Source organism: Vipera berus (genome assembly GCF_964194415.1).
Source record: "Vipera berus genome assembly, chromosome: 10".
NCBI lineage: Eukaryota > Metazoa > Chordata > Lepidosauria > Squamata > Viperidae > Vipera > Vipera berus.
Window position 1 is genome coordinate 4,504,629 of NC_138213.1, and position 23,792 is coordinate 4,528,420.

At 42.7% G+C, this 23,792-nt stretch overlaps 2 protein-coding genes across 8 annotated transcripts in view; one reads left to right on the forward strand and one right to left on the reverse strand.

Moving 5' to 3' along the window:
• Window positions 1-1,687, reverse strand: part of FTO (FTO alpha-ketoglutarate dependent dioxygenase) — a 152,927-nt gene extending 151,240 nt beyond the window's left edge. Inside the window, exon 1 of the mRNA XM_081335745.1 lies at window positions 1,564-1,687. Coding sequence (XP_081191871.1) covers window positions 1,564-1,605 — 42 coding nt within the window. The 5' untranslated portion in view covers window positions 1,606-1,687. The remainder of the gene's footprint in view (window positions 1-1,563) is intronic.
• Window positions 1,688-1,940: 253 nt separating this feature from the next.
• RPGRIP1L (RPGRIP1 like) overlaps window positions 1,941-23,792 on the forward strand; it is a 57,088-nt gene continuing 35,236 nt past the window's right edge. For 2 of the 7 annotated variants that reach the window (XR_014027469.1, XM_081335735.1), the window contains exons 1-13: window positions 1,941-2,132; window positions 3,187-3,302; window positions 4,587-4,731; window positions 6,576-6,874; window positions 8,636-8,720; window positions 9,639-9,782; window positions 11,746-11,851; window positions 13,466-13,612; window positions 14,710-14,783; window positions 18,358-18,497; window positions 20,489-20,595; window positions 20,861-20,908; window positions 22,733-22,912. Coding sequence is in view for 6 of the 7 variants with exons in the window: in XM_081335735.1 (XP_081191861.1) it covers window positions 3,227-3,302; window positions 4,587-4,731; window positions 6,576-6,874; window positions 8,636-8,720; window positions 9,639-9,782; window positions 11,746-11,851; window positions 13,466-13,612; window positions 14,710-14,783; window positions 18,358-18,497; window positions 20,489-20,595; window positions 20,861-20,908; window positions 22,733-22,912 (1,551 nt within the window). In the remaining variant the exon portion in view is untranslated. Of the gene's footprint in view, window positions 2,133-3,186; window positions 3,303-4,586; window positions 4,732-6,575; window positions 6,875-8,635; window positions 8,721-8,777; window positions 8,819-8,917; window positions 8,929-9,638; window positions 9,783-11,745; window positions 11,852-13,465; window positions 13,613-14,709; window positions 14,784-18,357; window positions 18,498-20,488; window positions 20,596-20,860; window positions 20,909-22,732; window positions 22,913-23,792 lie in introns of those variants that run through there. The other 5 variants (XM_081335736.1, XM_081335737.1, XM_081335738.1 and 2 more) reach the window with 5 other exon arrangements.

A 23,792-nucleotide genomic window follows, 5' to 3' on the forward strand; every position in this document is an offset into this window, starting at 1 on the left:
AGGTCACGGTTGTCCCAAAGGTGCTTTTTCAGGAGGCAACTGGACTTTATTGTTTTTCTTTGAAGACGTTTCGCTTCTCATGCAAGAAGCTTCTTCGGCTCTGACTGGATGGTGGGTTCCTTCCATCCCGCACCATCCAGTCAGAGCTGAAGAAGCTTCTTGGATGAGAAGCGAAACGTCTTCAAAGAAAAACAAGAAAGTCCAGTAGTACTCCAAAGCCTTTACCACATCGTCATGAAATCCAGCAAGGGAGCACCTCATTTCTGGGGTAGATTATGTTCCTCAGCCATGGCATAACATGGTTCTGATATTGTCTAAATTTGTAAAAACAAGTTGACTATCCATATTCTACAGAGAAGAATCTGGAAGCCACTGGAAAGGCTAGGTCCTGGTCCAGAGACATGAAACCTGAAGCCCTATTGTTGAACTTCTAGAACAGTGTTTCCCAAACGTGGCAATTTCCAGGTATATAGACTTCAACTTCAAAAATTCCACAGCTATTTCTGAGCCTTCTGGGAATTAGGACTCTGCTTATCTTCAATTGGCCAAAGCTGGGAAACACTATTCTAGAAGCTTCATCGTTGACCATGCAAATATTTGAGGGCTCCACGCCATCTAATAGAACGTAAATTCCTCTCTCCTGTATGCTCTTTAACTCACATGGTTGTAGCACCTGATTTGAGTTTGATGTGCTTAAACATTTGAACAATTGGAGGCTGGCAAAGTTCACTCCATATACCAAGCCATCCATTTATGACTTGTTAAAACCGACTCTTGCACTGACACAACTTCATGGGGGTTAGCTTGATGAATCAACCTTGTAATCAATATCCAACTGATTACTTCCTCTAAAGTAGGAGCTCTCAGAAACTCTCGCTGCAAAAAAAAACTAGATTATCCCAGTGAATCTTAATTCGGAAGGAATCCGAAAGGAAACAAAGTTGACCAAAGCAAACACAATCTAATAATGACAACATCAAACTAGTCTTACTTGTTGCAGTTTATGTTAGTAAACATATAAGGGATGACAAAGTTACCAATCTTGCTGGAGGAACAAATTGCAACCTTGTGTGGTACCAATGAAGGGGAATATTTTTATGATAATAAATAAAAATATAGCAATCAAAACATATTAATTGCAACCTTCCCCAAATTGGCTGGAGAAGAAAATACATTCAAAGGCCGAGGATTCACTTTAACAGCCTTAGGAAGAAAGGCCGTAACATGGGGGCAACGCTCACTTCGCCCATGTCTCCCTTTAAGCAACAGAAAGGTTGGGCTCCACTGTGGTCGTAAACCGAGGACTGCCTGTACTAGTTGGGGGATTCTGGGAGTTGGAAGTCCACCAGTTGCCCAGTTTGCGGAGCCCTGCTTTAAGCTCTTGCATCCGAGGCTTGCACGGTCCCAAGTCTCTCCTCTCCCATCCAAAGCCGAGATTTGCACGCTGAATTTGCAAAGTGGGTTTGCGAGCCCACCAGTTCGGCTTTGGCGGGACCGGCGCACCTGCCGAGCATGCACGACTTTGCTGGGGCTGCTTTTCTCTTTTTTTTGGCCAAGCTTTACCTTCGCCTCCTTCTCTCTTTCCTCCGCCCGAGTCCTCCTCATGCCCTTCGGGGACGAGTTCCTGCTGCTTTTCCCCACGTGCGAAGGAGCCCGACCCGCCTCCCGCCCTGAAACCGTCCAGAAACACCCGCCGCATCAGCCTCTGAGCAGTTCGGAACCACAACTCCCGAGCTGCCCCGCGGCGTCTTCCGCCGGCAAGGAAGTTCCCGGAAACGCGGGAGGAAAGCGTAGTTTGCTTGCCACGGCGGCAAAGCGAAGGTTCCGCGGGAGAGAAATACAACTCCCAGAAGGCAACGCGGTGGGGAAGGCGGGGGGGGGAGGAAAACGGCTCCCTGTGGAAGGGCTTCCTCGGGCGGAAGTGACGTTGGAGGTAGCAACGGAGACGGTTGCTAACGGGGAAAGGCGACGCAGCGAGGAAGAAGAGGAGGAGGAGGAGGAGGAGGAGGAGGAGGAAGAGAAGGAAGAAGAGGAAGGCGGCTGTGAGCCGGGCGGGGGCTCTGCGGAGGAGGCTGGCGGAGGAGGAGATGCAGGCCGGCCCGGAGGAAAGAGATCGGATGCAGCATCTGTAGGTGATTCTGCATTGATTGATGGATTGCATTGGATTGATTGATTGATTTTTGGCTTTCTGGGGACGCTCGATGCATTGTTCTGAAAGATTTGGGGTTCTTAAAAAGAAGGGAGTAACCTCTGAGACTGTGGGTGGGTATGAAGTGCTGCAGGCTACGGATTCACAAATACACACCGGCAGGCTGTCCTCGAATTGTGACACAATTGAGCCCGACATTTCTGCCGCTAAAAGAGACACTGGTGAAGTGAGCTTTGCCCCATTTTAGGACAGGTGGCAGTCGTGGCTAGAAGGCTCTTGGCACAACTTCTTTAATAATAGTAATAATACTAATAGTAACAACACCACCAAAACATCTGTCTATCCCAGGTCCTTGGTAAGGACTTGATAGATAGACAAAAATGCCAAATGCAGTCTGAACATCTGGCTGACTGTGCGATGAATAATTAATAATAATAATAATAATAATAATAATAATAATATAGAGTTGGAAGGGACCCTAGAGGTCTTCTAGTCCAACCCTGTACCATTTCTTCACGTTGTGCATCAGTTGCACTCTCCCTGCTCTCGGGCACCCGAGCCGTGGTTATCTCACACTTGGACTACTGTCACATGCTCTACCTGGGGCTGCCCTTGGAGAGTATTTGGAAGCTACAGCTGGTGTAGAATGCAGCTGTGTAGACACAGCTGTTGGCGAACTGCCCTGCTTGCCACTTTGCTTCTGGGTCCAGTTCGATGTGTTGGGTTACCATCTTTAAAAAGTCCTTCGTGGTCCAAATTATCTGGGGAACCATCTCACTTCAATGGGATCAGCCCGTCCCAACCATGCTGGCAGAAAAGGGATGTGGTGGACCCTGTCAGTCAAAGAATTCTGGCTGGCAGGGTCCCGGAGAAGAGCCTTTTCTGCCGTGGCTCCCACTCTCTGGAAGGTGAGATCTGCATCTTCCGAAAAGGCCTGGAGATCAAGGACCCCTCATTTCAGTCCCAGCTATAAATATTCTCCTTTAGTAATTTAATGTCATTTGCTCTGTTCTGTGCGTCGTTTGTTTTATCAACAGGGGAGGAAATTAGCAGTGCAGTGCCGTTTCGACCTCAGCTATGTCGGGCACAGCTGATGAAACGTCGGAAGAACTTCCCGTGAGAGACGTAGGTCTAAACCTCGCAGGACATTCAGGTTTGTTGCCATTATTAGAAATCGGATTAACTAAGTCAGGGGTAGGCAACCTCGGCTCTTTTATGACTCATGGACTTCAACTCCCAGAGGTTGCCTAGGTTGCCTACCCATGAACTAAGTCCTTCATGCCTTTATATTGTAGGAAGGTTTTTTTTCTGCTAAATTATCTCAGAGGGTGCATAACAATGTCATTTATTTTGTTTGGTATGAAGCGAGCTGTAGCTTCCTTCCAGTTTGACTACAGCCATACTGATTATGTCCTCCCAGAGGGTTACGGGGGACACGATGGTTCAGGGGTTAAAGACGCTGAGCTTTTCAAGACCCAAGTGCCACACGATGGGGTGAGCTCCCGTCCTTTGCTCCAGCTCCTGCCCACCTAGCAGTTTGAAAGCATGCAAATGCAAGTAGATAAATAGGTATCACTTTGGTTGGGAAGTCAGAGCGTTCTGTGTCCTCAGGATGTAATCATGCTGGCCACATGACCACGGAAGTGTCTTCGGACAACACTGGCTCCCTCAGCTAAGAAACCGAGATGAGCAGTGCCCCCTATAGTCAAACACAACTGGACGGGGGAATCCTTTACCTTTGCCTTTAGAGGGTTAAAGAGATGTACGGATCCCTGAGGTTAGCAGTTTGGGGTTTTGAATGTCAGCCCTTTAAGGTAGATCAGGCTAGGGAAATAAGGCATGTACATCAATACTACTTTTACACTATTGCAAAGCTATAGTAGCAGAAATTTGCACATCATCTCTATCTTCACGTGAATCAGGGTGGGGCTCATAATTTACTCATCTTATTTTCTTGCCCCAGACTCAGGCCTCTTTTCTCTGACCTTTTCTTTCTCTTTCTTTCTTTCTTTCTTTCTTTCTTTCTTTCTTTCTTTCTTTCTTTCTTTCTTTCTTTCTTTCTTTCTCTCTTTCTGTCTCTGTCTCTGTCTCTCTCTCTCTCTCTCTCTCTCTCTCTCTCTCTCTCTCTCTTTCTTTCTCTCTTCTTTCCTCTCTCTAACTTCTACTCTGAGCTGGAATCTGAACTGGTACCTCATAAAGTCCTGAGCTTTAAAAGGATCCGTTTCATCCCGTAGCTCAGCCTTTTCTAAAGTCATTGCAGAGGAGTTCACAAAACTTTCCTGCCCTCAAATCTGTCATCAGCAAAATTTATAGTAGCCCTTAAAAAACAAAAACGAAAAAAATCCTTGATTATTCCTCCTCCTCCTCCTCCTCCTCCTCCTCCTCCTCCTCCTCCTCCTCCTCCTCCTCCTCCTCCTCCTCCTCCTCCCTTTTGCAGAACCATCGACTGCCCAAAATGTTAAGGCTCGCCAAACTGTGTCACGAATTGGCCGAGAGGAGCTTGAAGATCGATACCTTCGCTTACACGAGGAGAACATTTTGCTGAAACAACATGCCCGTAAGCAAGAGGATAAGATTAAAAGGTCCGGTTTCCTGATTGACTCCTTAAAATGTGGCTTGTAAAGTGAAACCCAGGTTGTCCTCAACATGTGACCAAAAGTGAGCCCAAAATGTGTGGGGCTAAGTGAGACGGTTGTTAAGTGAGTTTTGCCCCATTTTGCCACAGTTGTTAAGCGAATCACTGCACTTGTTAAGTTAGTAACACGGTTGTTAAGTGAATCTGGCTTTCCCCATTGACTTTGCTTGTCAGAAGGTCGCAAAAGGGGGGATCCCGTGATTGCACGACACCGCAACCGTCATAAATGCGAGTCCATTGCCAATCATCCGAATTTTGATCACGTCACCATTGGTCATAAGTGTGAAAAACAGTCACAGGTCACTTTTTTCAGTGCCACTGTCACTTTGAATGGTCCCTAAACGAACCGTTGTTAAGTCAAGGACCACCTGTACTTAAAGAGTGTGTCCTATCGTGGGATAATACATAGTAATTAAGCCGGAGACCTTTTAACTCTTTAACTCTTTTTTTAAAAAAAAAACAAAAAACAAAACCAAATTCTTAAATTGTTGTAAAGATCTTAACTCGGCTTCGTGAGACTTTAACCGTCTGTCTTCGCTACGGCAAGTCCCTTCTGTGTCTTCCCTCCCCAAGGGCTTAACAACGGAGTCTCACGCACATGTTTTTTGTTCTGTTTCATTAAAGGGGGGAAAAAAGTAGGAGTTTACTTTTTTTTTAAAAAAAGGGGAGGGAGAAATCCTCAAATAGATGAAGTGTCTCTCTGTTTTCAGACTCCCGGTCTGGATTCCCACAAAGGAAAAAGAAATTAAAATGTCTTCCCATAAAGTAGATGCAGCCGTTAGAGATGCGCGACCAATTTTGTAAAGTTTGGAACTTCCCTCCTCCTCCTCCTCCTCTTCCTCCTCCATCAAAGCCACCCTTTCTTTCTTAGCCTGCCAAGTCCTTCTCCCTGACCCAATCCTTCACTGGGGCGAGTGTCTTCTGGCTTGGGGCATTACATCACCCCTGCACACACGGCCTGGTCTTTTGTTCTAGCTTCCCTCTGTTTATCAAAACTCCGAGGAATCAAAGGTACAACTCTGGAGATGCCAAAAGCAAAGAATTTTTTATTATTATTATTATTTTTTAACCCTTTTAAAACGAGATGAAAACCATTCCTTCCTGCATCCAATTATTATCCAGCCACGAGCTGTGAAGCCTCTCCTAAGTGCGTTAGCCTTATTTGCTAAATATCAGACGCAGCCAGGCGCTGGGGATGATTAAAAGCTGGCCTCGTCCACCTACTCCTACTTTTTTATATTTTTGCTGCATGGTGTGTTGTTTTTTTTGTTCCCCTGTTCTTGCATGGAAGCAAAAGACACCAGCGGAATGCCTTACATATTGCGAGCATATATCGGGGAGTTGTAACATCATATGGAACTTGTAGCCTTTGTGCCTGGCCTCACCACATCCCGAATCTTTAACGACACTTACCAGAGTTTCTTAGGAAGGTCATCCGTTCCAAATTTGAGCAGCATATGGAGCAAATATGCGTCCCTTCCCACTTGACTAAACTTTCAATGATAAGCCTTAGGAAACTATTATTTGTCAGTACTATAAAGCAGATTGCTGCCCGGTGGTTTCAATTATCTTCAAAAGGCCCCTTGGCAGGCTGTGGGTAGTTATATCGAAACCTGAAATTTATTACTCAGGTTCGACCCGCCGAAGTCTTCACAGTGATTATGTTCCTTTCAACAAAGTGCTTATGGTGCTGATGTGTTTTTTTTTCCTCCCTCCCTCCCTCCCTCCCTTCCTTCCTTCCCTTCCCCCCCCCCACCCCACCCCCATTGGATCCATCTGATGTCTCCTCAGAATGGCCACTAAGTTAATCCGGCTCGTTAATGACAAGAAGAAAGCGGAGCAGATCGGTGGCGTCCCCAGGCGGCTGGGTCAAGACGTGGAGATGGAGGAAGTGATCGAACAACTTCAGGAGAAGGTCCGGGATTTAGAAAAGCAGAACGAAATGATACGCAACAGGCTGATTTCTACCAAACAGCAACTTCAGCTTCAAGGCCACAGACACGCGCCCTACAATTATGTCCAGGCTCGGGTTAACACAGGACTCAAGAAGGCGGCTGAAGGTGTGAGGGTCCACGAGGCCACCACGAAAGGTATTGGATGGAGCCTTTAACTCTCTTTGTTTCAGGCAGGGGAGAGGTTAAACCCAGGTCTTAGATGCCCAAGAAATAGTTTCATGGATGGAAACTAATCAAGGAGAGAAGCCACCTGCAATTAAGGAGAAAGTTCCTAACAGTGAGGACAATCAACCAGTGGAACAGAAGTTGCCTCCAACAATCATGGGCGCTCCATCCCTGGAGGTTTTTAAGAAGAAGCTAGGCCAGGGGTAGGCAACCTCGGCTCTTTTATGACTCATGCACTTAAACTCCCAGAATTCCTGCTGACTCAGGAATTCTGGGAGTTGAAGTCCATGAGTCATAAAAGAGCCGAGGTTGCCTACCCCTGGGCTAGACAGTCATTTGTCTGAAATGGCATAGGATCTCCTGCTTGAGCGGGGGGCTGGACTAGAAGGCCTCCAAGGTCCCTTCCAGCTCTGTTCTGATTTAGAAGGTCAGGCTTTTGGACAATTGGGACATTTGTCCTTGAGGTCAAACGTAAGGACCTCAGCAAAGTCGATATAAATCAGAAGGATGACAGTTAATTTAATTCTGTGAATTGAATTCTCTCCTTTTTTTATCATTTCAGGGAAGCCTTAGGGATTTCTTGTCCTCTTTTGAAAGGCAATCGTCTACAGCTAGTCCTAGGCTTACGACCACAATCAAACCCTAAATTTCTAGCCTTAAGTGAGACGTCGTTTAAGTGAGGTTCACCCTATTTTGCGACCTTCCTTGCCACATCTGTTAAGTGAGTCACTGCAGTTGTTAAGTTAGTAACAGGATTGTTGAGTGAATCCGGCTTCCCCATTGACTTTGCTCCTCAGAAGGTTGGAAAAGGGGAATCACAGGACCCCAAGACATTGCCACCGTCATAAATATGAATCAGTGGCCGAGTGTCTGAATTTTGATCTCGTGGTCAGGGGTGGGGAACCTTGGCTCTTTTATGACTTGTGGACTTTAACTCCCAGAATTCCTGAGCCAGCCATGCTGAGGGGAAAGGGAGAGGTTTCCATACTGAGCCATTCTAGCTCAGGAATTCTGGGAGTTGAAGTCCACGAGTCATGAAGGGGCCAAAGTTTCCCCCATGCTGGCTCAGGAATTCTGGGAGTTGAAGTCCACGAGTCATCAAGGGGCCAAAGTTTCCCCCATGCTGGCTCAGGAATTCTGGGAGTTGAAGTCCACAAGTCACAAAAGAGCCCAGGTTTCCCACCCCTGACCATGGGGATGATGCAACAGTCATAAGGGTGAAAAACGGTCATAAGTCATTTTTTTCGGTGCCGTTGTAACTTCGAATGGGTCACTGAATGAACAGTTGTAAGTCGAGGACTCTCTGTATTTCTTAAATTTCTTCTAGGCCTCAGGCGTTTGGCATTTGCTGTAGTGAGCTTGATTTTCGGCTCCAAACTCATGGACCTACAGAATAGATCCTAGATCTCTGAATCAAGATCAATCTTCTTCATTTTTAAGACTTCATCCTCTGTGGTCAAGGTTTCCTATCTCCTGTAGAGTGGTGTAGAGATTTGCCCCTCAGCATCAGCCATCTTTTATGGTTTAGATGAGGGAAGAATCGTGCTGCCAAGTTGAAGAGGATGAAGGAGGTCCTCAGGGGTCTTGAGTTCCTGTCCAAGCGTCTGACTTAATAAATACGTAAAGGCTTGATCACGGTGATGGTGATGAATCCATTATTTTTGTCCTCTTGGATTGACTTCCCAATCAACAATCTTTGTTTCTTTCCCTCCACCGTACTTTTCCTATCAGGGATGAGGTTGCAGAACGCAGAAGAATTGCCTCCCAAGTATGGACACAGTTTACTTGAAGAAGCAAGAGCAGAGATAAAAAACTTGTACGGCTTTTTCTGGAATTCTCCTCCTCCTCCTATCAACCTGTTAAGCTTCTTAAGAAAAGTAAAAAAAAAAAGAGAGAGAGAGAGAGATCGGGCAAGTCCTGTTCAGTTTTGTTAAGTTCTCCTATAAAAGGTTGACATCGAATTTCCCAAGGCCCTCTAACTCTTGGCCGTTCAGGGGACACTTTGGGAGTTTTTGAAGCTATTGGTGGGTATTTCCCTCCCCCCCCCCAAAAAAAAATGCTGGTTAAGCTTGGTTTGGCCGTTCGTAAAATGCCTGCCTTGTTGGGTGTGGTTGGTACAAAGCACCCATTTCCCAAAGTCAAAACTAACGAGGTTATTCTTTACACCTCTGCCTATCTCAACCTCTGTATCTCCCCAAATTACCTTTGCCTTTTTTGGAGAACTGGTGATCAGACTTAAATAAATAAGTAAATAAATAAATAAATAGCGAATAGCAACTAATTGCTGTTGATGGCAGCGATCAACAGTTACAGTTGTAATTCACAACAGAAGAGAGTTTAAATGTCTTTTCTAAATATAACGCCGTATCGACCCCCATTGAATGTGAGTGACACGATTTATATATTTCAGGGTGGGGGGGGGGTTGGTTTCTAGTGATGGCAGTTTTAGAAAAGAATGTTGACACGTTGATCAAGAAAAAATATCAGCAATACTTTCTGAGGGAACGTATTGTTTCTTCAAGTATTATTTTAACTAAATAGCTGAGTGAATTAGCAAAGCCGTTAGCCGTGTTTTTTTAAATTGTAAGCTTCTTCCAACAACCTCTTTAGCATAGCACTGATCAGCGTGCATTTCCCCCTCCCACCTAAGCCTGCAGTTTTCTTTCTGTATTCCGTCTTTTAAGTTGACATTTTCTGCTTTTTCATTGGGAAAACTGGCTCGGTTGAATTGAAGAGAGAATGAGCTTGAATCACTCCGGGGACGGAATCAAGAGTTGGTCCTTGCGATCGAAATGCTGAGGAGTGAAAAAAAGAAAAAAGAAGACGAGTTTAAAGCCACTCTCCTCCAACTGAAAGAGCAGCAAGCCACAGGCCAACGGTAGGATAAAACAGAAAGATCCATCAGATCAAATTGGAGGGCCTGCTGCCATTTTCTCTTGTGGCTTGAAACTACAATATTTTCCTGTCTTATGTGGACGTGGCCAACAGACACACACCAACACACACATGTCCATGAGATATCTCTAGACCAGGGGTAGGCAACCTTGGCTCTTTTATGACTCGTGGACTTCAACTTAAAAGAGCCTTGGTGGAGCAGTGGGCTAATGCCTCCTTAAGTAACACCTGCTGCCTGCAATTAGTGTAGGTTCGAGTCCCACCAGGCTCAAGGTTGACTCAGCCTTCCATCCTTCCGAGGTAGGTAAAATGAGGACCCAGATTGTTGGGGGCAATTAAGCTGACTTTGTAATAATGCCGCTTGGGGGTGTGTGTGAAAGCCCTAATAAGCAGGCATATACATAGAATGAAGGCTACTGCTAAGCTTGTAAGCCGCCCTGAGTCTTCGGAGAAGGGCGGGATATAAATGGAATTAAAATAAAATAAAAATAAAAAAATAAAAAATCTCCCAGAATTCCTGAGCCAGCCACGCTGAGGGGAAAGGGAGAGGTTTCCAAGCTGAGCCATGCTGGCTCAGGAATTCTGGGAATTGAAGTCCACGAGTCATAAAAGAGCCAAAGTTGCCTACCCCTGCGCTAGACAATCTTGGTAATTAAGGGCTGTTAGGCTAACATCTGTAGGACACGAACAACTTTTTAAAAAACTTTTTATTTAAAACTAAAAGGGAGAACTTGTCAAACATTCAGAGAAATGTGAAAAGCTCGACGACTGTAATAAAAACACAACATTGCATTTTTTATTTTTATTTTTGCACTTAAGAGTCAGGCAGGGATGCCGTCCACAACTTGCTACACAATTAATTGGAACGGGTATAAGTTTTGGTTTGTAAACTTTTCCATCAAGACTGTTGACCGGGTAATTCCAGAATACAATATATTCAGAAACTACAATACACACATACATACATACATGTAATTTGTTGGCAAATTTATATATGTATGTTTGTGTGTGTGAGTGAGAGAGAGAGAGGGTGGGGGAGACAGTTTAAGTTTTCAGCTGGTTTACAGATGTATAAGCTTTGTAGTCTAATTTCTGGTTCCAGCAGTGGAACAATTTTTCCAATCTGTCTTTAGCAGATAAGTATTGTGGGGAGGAAGAGGGTATTTCAAGATGTAAGATTCTGTTCTTCTGTTTATCTTCTTCCTTTATTTGGTATTAGCACTTAAGCTCCTTTAAGGAGTTTCCTTTAAAAGTTGTCTTGGTCTGATGCACCCATGCAGAAAGAATAACAATGAGATCAAATGTTATGTTTCTGATATCTTATCTATATTTAGCCGGGCAATAACTTTTCACAAGATAAAATTATGAATTTGCTATTGAATCTCAGCAAGGGAAATATATAACAGAATCTTAGCCCTGTAGAATTTCAACTAAGCTGGTCAGTGTTAAAATACATCTGTAGCTTATTTGAATGCCGGTCTATGTAAAATATTAAATCGTTGGCCTTGGAAACAGTTGAATTGAGAAAGGAAATAAGTTCCAGGGGGTGGGGCGGAAATTCTAGTAAAAAGTAATTATCCAACAGCAAAAGTTTGAAAGTTGCTTGATAGCAAAACTAAATTGCCTATTATAAACATCAATGCTATTACAGTTCCCACTGTAATGGCATAAAGCATTAGTTAGCATTCCTCAACCCTTTTCCACTGAAGCATGGATTGATTTAACTATCTGCAATGTTTATTTAAAAGAAAAATAATTAAATTGACTTTTGGCCACGCTGATGTTTTTTTCCCCCTGGACTGCGTTAGAAATTAAGAAGCTACAAAGAAACTGTTTTCAGGGCTACCAGTTTCAAGATCAAATTTACACAGTGGTTTGCTTTAGTAATAAAATCTGACCGTGATTTTTTCTCTTTGGGAAAAAAATAAAAATTGCTTTCTTTGGAGGCTATGCATTCGAGACAACGTAGAGATGATCAAGCTCCACAAACAGCTGATAGAGAAAACCAGCGAGTTTGCAGCATTGGAAGAAAAGTTGCTTCAGCTTCAGGAGGTAAGCCGATCCTTCGTGCACAGACTCGGTCATCTCCTACGTAATCACCTGGAAATCTTTTAATTGCATTTGTCTTAATCTTCCCCACTTCAGCAGTACTAGGAAGGGTTCGTGTTCTGTACTCTTACTGCTATGTCTAGATCACATCCACGGCAAGAGGATCTCCTGGATGCTCAGTTGGTATCACGTATTGTTTAAATGTATTTATTATCTTTATATGGGCGGTGCGGTGGCTCAGCGGTTAAGACGTTGGGCTTTTCGGCTGGAAAGCCAGCAGGCCAGGTTCAAGTCCCGAGCGCCACGTGACAGGGTGAGCTCCTGTCCTCACCCCAGCTCCTGCCCACCTAACAGTTTGAAATGGGAGTAGATAAATAGGTACCACTTTGACGGGAAGGTAACAGCACCCCGTGACGTTATGCTGGCTACGTGATGGTGGAAATGTCTTCAGAGCTGGCTCAGTGAAATGGAGATTAGCACCGTCCCCTATAGTCAGCAGCGACTAGCGGAGTAAAATCCACAGAGACTCCCATTACCTTTTTTAATTACCGTGTCCCCCCCAAATAAGACCCATCTGGAAATAAGCCCTAGCATGATTTTTCAAGATGCTCGTAATATAAGCCCTAACCCCAAAATAAGCCCCAGTTAAAATCATCAGCCAGATGGTTGCATTTAGTACCGTATTTCCCCGAAAATAAGACCTAACCTGAAAATAAGCCCTAGCATGGTTAAGATAGTCAGCCAGATGGACACATTTAGTACTGTATTTCCCAGAATATAAGCCCTAACTGGAAAATAAGCCTTAATGCATCTGTTGGTGCAAAAATTAATATAAGCCCCAGTCTTATTTTGGGGGGAAACGGTGTATTAAAATGCTGCCCATCTGACTGTCAAGCAACTCAGAAGGGCTTACAGCATCATAAAAACAACAATATAAAACAACGAGAACGGTAAAGCTGTTTAAAAACATTCAGCCTTTAGGCTTCAAAACAAAACAAAACAAATAGCTAGATGAAGAAAGGGCTGAAACATAAACCGAGTGGAGGTGGAATCTTCTCTTTGTCTTAAGTGTAAAGCGTTGAGCAAAACTACCTGATTCTGAATGGAGCCTAAATTTATTTTTTATTTATTTATTTATTTATTAAATTTTTATACCGCCCTTCTCCCGAAGGACTCAGGGCAGTGTACAGGGCAATAAATATCAAAATGTAAATACAAAAGTTAAAAAAGAGATTAAAAAGAATTAAATAATTATGCCCAATAATACAATACTAAAAGTGTGTTTAAAACTAAATCCAACCCCAAACCCATCAGACCAGGCCAGATTGTTCAAATAAATAAGTTTTTAAATCACGCCAGAAGGAGCGAAGGTCGGGCGCCATCCGGAGCTCGACCGGCAAGCGGTTCCACAGGTCTGGCGCGCCCACAGAGAACGCCCTCCCCCTGGGGGCCACCAGTCGACATTCTTTGATCGGAGGCACCCTGAGGAGGCCCTCTCTGTGGGAGCACACTGGACGGAGGGAAGTTGATGCCGGCAGCAGGTGCTGCCGTAGGTAATCCGGACCCATGTGACTTATCTAGCACTATTTCTTTCTTTCCCCTCTTTACTCTCAACAGAACCAGAAAAATCTCAAGACAAGCCACGATGCTCTAATAGCCAAGGGGGAAGAACTGAATTTGCAACTTAAAGAAGAACGTTCAAAGTGCCTTCACCTAGAGAGAGAATTGCAGGCCACCACATTTTCGAGACGAAGGTTAGAAGAGGTAAAACCTTTTTTTTTTTAATGGTATTTAAGAGAGGCACGGGCGTTTCCCAGCGTTCTCAAGCAGAGCAGAGCAAGAATGTTTAGTGGAAGGGACCAATCCGTTAGAGGCTATCTGATAATTTGAACAATCTGGTCTTGTTTAGCTTATCATTAGCAGGGATCTGCCAGACGCATGTTGGCAGACGTATGATATTTACCCTCCGATCGTTCACACTGCATATTTTCCATGCTGTGTCGATTGTTCCCACCCACGGTTCCTATTATTGCACTGCAATAGGATTCGTATGAATCTGAGCCGTCTAAATGGAGCAATCATTCCATGAACATCTCTGGAAAAAATCTTTGCCTCGAAGTAATATATTAGTATTCGTTCCAAGAGGTCAGCCATTTCAGGACACAGAATTCATCCTTTCCCACGATGACTACTAAAGTCTTATATAATGGGTGAAGAGCCTCATTGGACTGCTACTCATAAAGAGGATAAAATTATCGTCATTAAGAGACAGTGAGTTGTAGTCCTGCCTTACGCATGAAAGCCGGCTGAGTGACTTTGGGTTAATTGCCAGGAGGCTGCGGGTTCTAGTGCCACCTTAGGTGTGAAAGCCAGCTGGGGGACTTAGGACCAATCACCGGAAGAGGGTGAGTTCAAGTCCCGCCTTAGGCGTGAAAGTCAGCTGGGTGACTTTGGGCCAATCACTTTCCTTCAACCCAGCTCAACTCAGAGGGTTGTTGTTGAGAAAGTAGGAGGAAGCAGTATTAGGATATTTAATGCCTCATGTTATGTGTAAAAAAAACACATGAAAGGTAGGATATAATTAATAAATGAAATCAAAGCTGCCAACGTGTTTATCCCAAAGAAATAAAGAACGCCTTTGTCAGGGAAACTTTATTTTTAATATTTTTGACTGGAGGTACCATTGTAGTCTGTCTTGTCCTTCGGTGACATCAGAGCAGCAAAGGTGATACAGGGGATCGTGAGTCCTTCGCTGGCAGAGAAAGCCAGTGGCCCTTTTAGCCAGGGAACCTATTGAATATTAGTAATTATTGCTTTCACCTTACGCGATGAATCCCAGGTCACATTCTTTTTCATTCCAGCTGCAAGACAGAATTAATGATCTGGAAAAAGAGAGGGACCTTTTAAAGGAAAACTATGACAAATTATATAACAGGTAAACTATAACTGATTGACTAATTTCTTTTAAATTTGGGTGTTTTCTAAAAATGTTCTTGGCGAAAAATAATCGGACTCCGAAGCACGGATGTGTAATGTTGAACTCAATGACCTGAACAGGGCGGAAGGGGTGACGTTGCTAATGCCTTGGAACAGGGACTCAAGAATCTTGTCCACCTTTGCTTTCCCACTAATGAATCCATGCATATTATTTGGGGAGCAATCTAGGGTGACTAAGCTGCTCCTGCATTGGAGTACTTCCTGTGGGTCTCGTTCTGGTCCTTAGGAACTGCCGACCTTGCTCTTCACTCCACCAGTCTTTTAACTTTTACAAGATTGAGCCCTGATCTACGGCCATTTGCCCAACCGGCAGTGTGTCATCAATCTTTTTTCTTCCTTTTTTTTGTAGTTTTGTTCTGTTCTGTCCTTTCCTTTCTCGCCTCTGGAAAGAAAGAGACTAAGTGGAGATTTACAGGAACATGGCAAAGCTTTGTGGTGGGACGGAGCAGTGGCAAAAGCTAGCTTGGGCAATAGTGTTCAGTTCGAGATAACGATCACCAAGCTTTGGAGTTGACAAGAAAGGCAGGAATATTTTTTTTAAGGAGATTCAGAGGTGGCGTTGGCAAGAAGTGTTAACCTAGGGTTAAGATGATCTTAGTTTAATAACCCATTCTTCTGAGTTCATACAACACACTGACCTTTATATGAAGCACATGACTTGGTTGGTCCAAAGTCCTGGGCTAAACATACTAGGTTAGAATGTACTTAACTACTTTGTGAGTCAGTTGTGTTGGATGACCATATTAGCCCAGGAACAAAATATTCATTTAACCACAAATGCTTCTCAGTATCCATTGAGATTGTCGTTCCCTTTTTATATATCAAGGATGACTCTTAGATTCATGATTTAGCTGGTTGAATTCCGATGGAAAGGATGATCAGAATAACAGAGTTGTAAGGGACCTTGGAGATCTTCTAAGCTAGTCCAGCCCCCTGCTCAGGCAGGAAACCCTACACCATTTCAGACAAATGGTTGCCCAATCTCTTCTTAAAAACCTCCAATGAGGGAGCACTCACCACTTCTAAAGGCAAGTCATTCCACTGATTAATTGTTCTAACTTTCAAGAAATTTCTCCTTCGTTCTAGGCTGATTCTCTCCTTGATTATTTTCCATCTGTTCCTTCTTGTTCTGCTTTACAGGCACTTTGGAGAATATTTTGACACCCCCACTTCCTCGTGGCAGCCCTTTAGATATTGGAAGACTGCTGTCATGTCACCCCAAGTCCTTCTTTTCATTAAACTAGACATACCCAACTCCTGCAACCGTTCTTCATACGTTTTAGCCTCCAGCCCCCTAATCGTCTTTGTTCTTCGTCTCTGTACTCTTTTTCAATCTCTTTTTCTATCGTGGCGACCAACACTGGATGCAGTATCCTAAGTGAGCCTTATAGTCTTGAAAAAAACCGGCTTTTGTGAACTGTTCTTCCTTTGTGGGACCTGGAGCAATAAATCCTTTACTCCCCCACCTCCTTCCCTCCCTCCCTCCGAAAGCTCTACCCCCTTGTACAGATAATGTTGCCCTTCCACGCTCTGATGAGGAACCATCCATTTCAGGCAGCCAGTGGAAGTGGGAGGGGGTGTTGGATGCCCCTTTCCTGCCTGCAGCCCTTACCCTGCAACATCTCAATTTCCTGAAAAATGCGGACTGTGACACCGAGCCAAGCGGAGCGGTGGCGTTTTGACTTTTCGGGTGCCAAAAAGCCTTGGGCTGGCACTGGTGGCTGCCCTTGATATTTCTATAAAGTTGCTTCGAGGTAATAGTCTGTGTAAGTTCTGTCAGCAGCGCTTAATATCACATAAATAAAAAATTAGGAAGCTAAACCCACGGAACATGAAATGAGATAGGGTGCTGAATTCATTTTCTGGTGCCGAACAGAAAATTGAAGCAATTACAGTCAATCTGCAGAGGCTTAATGAGGAAACACCTGATTGTTGAAGCCTCCAGTTGCAGATGAAATATATATATATATATACATATACATATACATATACATATACATATACATATACATATGTATATTCGAATTTCTTTTTGCTCACAAAAGAGGTTAAAGATTTTAAATGGGAGGCTAGAATAGCTATTTCAAGTCTCCCATTTAAAATCTTTTAACCTCTTTGTCAGCAAAAAGAAATTCAAATTTGTAGTGGATTGCAGTTGCGACTTGAGCCTGCTTAACGCTCCTAGGCTGGGGCTACAAGGCAAAAGTGATTATAATAGTAGAACTGCAATATAGCAGTTAAAACCAAGATGTACTAGACTGGTCTGTCCGGAAAATATATATATATGTTTGTGTGTGTGTGTGTGTGTGTGTGTGTGTACATGTATGTATGTATGTGTGTGTATGTATATATATATATATATATATATATATATATATATATATATATATATATATATATATATATATATATATATATATATATATATATATACCATATATATATATATATACCGTATATATATATATATATATAGATATATATATATATATACCGTATATATATATATACCGTATATATATATATATATATATATATATATATATATATATATATATATATATATATGTATATATATATGTATATGTATATGTATATATATATATATATATATATATATATATATATATATATATATATATATATATATATATATATATATATATATATATATATATATATATATATATATATATATATATATATATATATATATATATATATATATATATATATATATTATTAAGTATTTGTCAAGGCTTTTTGAATGGACCTTGCTAATTAACTCTTTCATTCCTGTTTTGGCCCGGCTCAGGGCCAAAACAGGAATGAAAGAGTTAATTAGCAAGGTCCATTCAAAAAGCCTTGACAAATACTTAAACATACATTTGCCTTGCCTTCCAGCTAATATAAGAGAGAAAGAACCCCGTGGCTCAGGAGGTTAAAACACTGCCTGATATACAATCAGCCCGGGTTCGAATCTCAGATAAAGGGTATGACTAACTGATGAGAACATAAATGAGTTCGAAATGATCATCTTAGCCTCCCAAATTCTTTATTAGCAATTTGAATAATTTGCATATATATATATATATATATATATATATATATATATATATATACATATATATACATATAGATACACACATACACACACATACATACATACATATATACACACACATACACATATACAAACATAACACATACAAACATAAATATATATACATACATACATATACACATACACGTATATATAAAACGTCTGCAAGAAAACAACCAAGTTCAGAGAGCACAAAGGATCCCTCATTTTAACCCTGAGCTACAAATATTCTTTAATGGCTTGCCATGACGATCTTGGTCCTTTCTCTGCCCTGACTCCCATCTTTCATCTTTTTTAGGTTGGAGACTATTTCAGAGAGGACCTCCATGTGCCACGTGGCACACTTGGGAGGGCAAAAGAGTGGTTTACCTGCGTGTGTCTTTTTTTTTTGTCATGTTCAATTTCTCAGTGCCTTCGGAGTGACCCACGACCAGCAGTGGAAGCTGAAGGAGCAGCAGCTGAAGCTGCAGATTGGTCAGCTTGAGGCGGCTTTAAAGGCAGATTTGGCCGAAAAAAGCAATATCCTGGACAGAATCAAAATGGAACGAGGTACACCAACTGCCTGCGCCAAGCGTGCGGATTTGTTTTCGAGTTTTAAGCCATGGAGAACATCCAGGAACATAGCAAAGGTGCTGTGTGCCAGGTCAGGTTCTTCATCTCTGCTGTCCAAATTTTTTTTCTGACTAGCTCAGGGTGAAGGTTGAGATCATTCTTCCTGTCTCTCGCTACTAAATCATTTTAACCAGTCACAGGAACCCAAATTGTGGACCTTCTGGTCCAAAGTCCTGGGTCTACCTCTTGAGTCCCACAGTTTGGCCTCAGGCACGCTGAATAGAAAAAGCCAGAAGGGTCTTATAGAATATAAATGCAACAAAACCATCAATAGGTCATCCCATTGGACTTACTACGCTGGTCTCCCCTTTCTCTTTGGCTGGAAGGCAGGTGATAATGTTGACATGAGAAAAGGCCCAATTATCCCTGACCCAGACACAATCAAAGCTGTTACACCCATACACACACACGCATACCACACACCCCAGGGTTATATATTTTTGTGTAGCTTGGATTTCCCGAAACAGCAGCGAGGATGTAAATCTGGACCGAATTGTAGCAGAACTGCAGATAGGAGCTCTGGGTATTTGATGGCTCTCTCTTTGCAAATCCCTCCTCGCCGCCCACTCCCCACCCCGTCCTCTCCTAAACGGGGACCCCAGCTTTGCTTCTAATAATTGCCATCTCTTAGAGCAGTGCAGAATCCTGAGTGAATCACCGCTAAGGAAATAATAAGTTGGTTCTGGAGCTGATTGCCTTCTTCAGCTAAAGTCAGTGAACAGAGCAAGCCTTGATTCGTTCGCTCTTGATTTCATTTACCGTTTGTCGGAGAGCTCTTCTGAAAGTTCACAAATTTGTTTAGACAGTAAGAACTGTTTTGATCCCTTGCCTGTTCCCCACTCAGCTGCCTCCCCCCCCCCAACCACCCCCACCCCACGCACACACAGAGACACACTTTTGCGCTCTCCGGTTTTACAGATTAGTTTCAGGTTTTATTATCCTTTCGGTTGGAACATTTCAATACAGTTTTAATGCTGAAATTAATTGCAGGCTTAGGAGCCCTTTTCGTCTTCCAGTTCTTTACAAACGTGGAATGCATGGGTCAGCACCTTCCCTGTATTGATTACAGATGATGATATTCGGGCAAACAGGTTTTGACAGCTGTTTGTTTTATCGGTAGATTATCTTAATCTTTGTTTTCTTAAGCGCCTGTTCTTTTATGAGCCTAAGGACTCTGCGATTGGGGTTGGACCTTGTTTTGAATTAAAGCCGAATCGCACCCCCCAGAAGCTAGTTTCCTGCCTTGGAAGCCTTTCATAGATGAATAATGGAATTTTTCTTAACACTGTTCCTCGGGTTCGTAATGCGTCAAGTACCAAATTTGATGACTCTCAAAGCAGCTGAACACCAAGGTGCCACTGTACCATCTTGAGTAATTTGGCATTCTGCTTCCAGTACAGTTCCATAGGCTGCCATCGATCGATCAGCTCTCTAAAGAAAGTTCCCTGCTTTCCACAGGGCTATGAAAGTTGAGCCCTTTCCTTCCTTAGCTCTTGGATTCAAATCCATCTAGGGGAGGGGTCCCCCCAACGCCCAAGCCACAGCCCACTATTGGTACTGGACTGTGGCCCGTTTGGAACCGGGCCACACGAGCCGCAGGCGAGCGTGCACACACAGTTTCACTTGCCCGAGTGCCCGCTGCTCATCTTAGTTGGAGCTGCGTGCACAAGCGTGCCTGCCGTTTGCACCATTTCCTCTCACTGCTCCCCCCCCCTCAACGCCAGTGCGCAAAGCCAGAAAAATTGGGGACCGCTGGTCTAGGGCAAAGTGATGGTTGAAACACACAGCGTTGCATGTGATATAACGTATTGCTTAACCTAAATGTGTTGCAAGTTAAGTAGACCGAAGAACCGCAGGTGGAGTTTCTCAGATTCTGCTGGGTGTAAAAAAAAAAAAAGACTTCTCCCCCCCCCTCCCTCCCTTTTGAGACCAAACTGAAAAGCTGGGCCAGGAGAATCAGGAGCTACGAAGGCGCTGTCTTGAGCAGAAGCAACAGCTGGAAGAGCTGAAGGCCCGCGTGAATTTTTTCACCAAGGTGAATTTTTCCCCCCCTCCTTGTTTAGAGAATGACTAAAAAAAAGGGGGTGGGGGTGGGGGTGGGTGGGGAAGCTTTCTATATTTTATGCAAATGCTTCTTTCTTAAAAGCTCAAACCGAGTAACTGAGGATATGGCAGTGTTCATTTATTTATTCATGCTGTCCAGCCAAATGTCATGTTTTATGCGAATACAAGAGAGAGAGTCTCCTTCCATTATTCATTTCTTGAAGAGACCCTTTTTGTCTCTCCTTTCTCTGTTTCAGGAGAACGATGATGCCGAACTCGACGACGAGGCTCTCACACTTCTGAAGGTAACTAGCACAAACGCTCACAACCCTCCCTCCCTCAAGCTCTTTCTCTTCTCACCCAGTACCATCCTGAAAACATCTGGTTATTCAGAGGAGCTTTTCTCCTGCTTTGTTTGCAAGCTCACGTTTGTTTGTTTGTTTTTTGCTTGAATAGCGTCCACTGGTTCGTCCCTTTTCTCCGAACAAAAAACCAGAAAAGGTAGCAGGATAAAACACATTAATGTTGTATGCGTTTTCCATTATGACAACGGAAGTCAAATTACCTTAAATCTACCCAGATTTGCTTCAAGAATCCTCTCCGACCCAAAGATCCTTAACATTGTGGCTTTCTGTAAACCCGTTATCCCCATTGCTAGGCTTCATCAAACCAACTCTGCAGATTGCCTGGGGTGGAAACAAATTCTGAAAGCTTTTAGGTTGGACGAGAAGAATTGACTTTTCTTGAACAAGTATAGACGAGTCTCTAATGGAGAGATTTCTCCCTCTTTAATGAAACCCAATTGTTATTAAAGTGTTGGCCTTATAGCAATCTCTTCCATAAGAAAAACGGGTGGGTGGGTTTTCCCTCTCCACAAAAATGAAGCTTTTTTAGTTAATATTTTTTTTCAGGGAAAAGCGAACTAATACCAACCAAAATCAGTGTGGGTGAACTTTATGTTGAGTTGCACTTGAAAATTTCTCATTGTGTTGTTTTAGATAGATAGATAGATAGATAGATAGATAGATAGATAGATAGATAGATAGATAGATAGATAGATAGATAGATAGATAGATAGATAGATAGATAGATAGATAGATGAGATAGAAAGATAGATAGATAGATAGATAGATAGATAGATAGATAGATAGATAGATAGATAGATAGATAGATAGATAGATAGATAGATAGATGATAGATAGATGAGATTGAGATTGAGATAGATATAGATATAGATATAGATATAGATATAGATATAGATATAGATATAGATATATGGAAAGCACATGCCTGAATCATCTCGGATGCACCCACCTTAAATGTAGCAATTCTACAAGCAAAACATCTTTTTCTCATTATTTTAGACCTGTGCTTAACATCAGATGCAACAACAAAGTCATTTGCAGCACCTTGGAAAGGGTAATAAATCTGGCAATAGCCTCAGCCCACCTGACATTTTCCAGATGTGTGCAATCTCGATTTCCATAATTTGCAGCCAGCCCCGCCAGTGGGAATTATGGGAATTTTAGGCCAGCACATCTAGAGAAGTACCAGGTTAAGGAAATGAGGGGAGAGTCTGTCCAGTCTCCAGTGCCCAACAGATTGTGCAGTATCTTCCACCCGATTAGGTAAACACCACATAGGTGGTATGTTTTGTGTGCATCTGAGTTGACGCGCACAGAGATATAGAAAATTGACAGAACGGAGTTTATAAATTGACAGAACTATTAATTCCTGTGACTGGGAGATTTGCAGTTCAGTTTGCAATACTAACTAGAGGTAAATTCTGTTACCTTAGATATGCAGAAATTTGCAGCCACAGTTTTTATCTACAGATACCATACCAGCTCTCATTGAAATGACTCTTGAATTCCTTTGAACTTGTTTGAAACTTATTTCTGAATAAAGATGTATAGGATTTGGCTCAAAGCAGATTGCTAATTAGTTCTGAGCTGCCTTCCTTTTTTTTTTTTCCGCAGAGCACTGAGAAATACAGAAGCTTGGTCTTTCAGCACAGATTTATTTTAATGCTGAAAAGAGAGAGGTCCATTTATTACAATTAAAATAAAAGGGTGTTTTTTTTACATGTAAAAAAACTAATTATAAAGCTGTCAACTTTTATGACCTAGGTTCATAGACAGCAAGCAAGTGGAAACCTCGGGTTTTTGGAGAAAGTACAAGATGACAGCCATAAGGATTTAGAGCGATCCCTGCGTGATCTTCAGGCAGTTCATGCAGAAACTGTTCAAGAACTTGAAAAGACACGCAATATGTTAATTGTGCAGCACAAAATTAACAAAGACTATCAGGTACTTAATTTTCTCACTGCAGCTGAACCTGAAGTATCTGTCATTGTGCTTGCCTCATTTTTTTGTGGGTTTTTTTTTGGGGGGGGGGAAATATCTCATGATGAAGATTAATGAATCCAATATTTTATGTGGTAACTAACCAAATCTTAATGAGCTGAACTCTACCAGACTTCACTCTTGAAATAAACTTTTCATTTAACAGTGTAACTCCAGCATGCGTCACCCCCTCCCCACTTTTTTCTAGAAAGTGGTTTATATGCAAAAAATACTGCGGTTTGCACACCAGCACCCCCAGCCTAATTAAATTAAATGTTTGGGTCTACTGAAGCCCAGCGATTAAAGGGATCTTAAAAGTCAGGTTTGGTGGTGGGGGTAAATGGTTTAATACTAAGATTGCATTGTACCAACAAACATAAAAATCAAAATTTTCCCAAGCCAGCCCCTATTTGAAATATATTCAGGCATCAGTCATACTTGCATTCTTCGTATCCTTCTGTTTCCTCAAGAGAAAGAGCGATTTCCCCTAATCCTACCACCAACCCAGAGCAGTATAGATGGTATCCAATGTATCTGAGCTTCATGGTTTTCTTGATGACATTTCATTACCCAGCCAGGTAACGTCATCGGTGCTAGGGTGACCTGTATGTTTTCAGGACCGAATCTTGTCCAAGTCTATCGAATGTTGCACGAAGTGTTCCCCAGCTCAGTGAATGAAGGACAAAGCCAAGACTTGCTACCCTTGTCTCCATCCTCCTGAATAATTATGAGATAATTTGTCACAGGGAGACAATTTTATCCCCAATTCAATTCCGCTGAGTTTGGGTTTTCTTTCATTTTCTTATTTCCGAGTAGCGTTACTCAAAATGTTCGGGGATTTTCA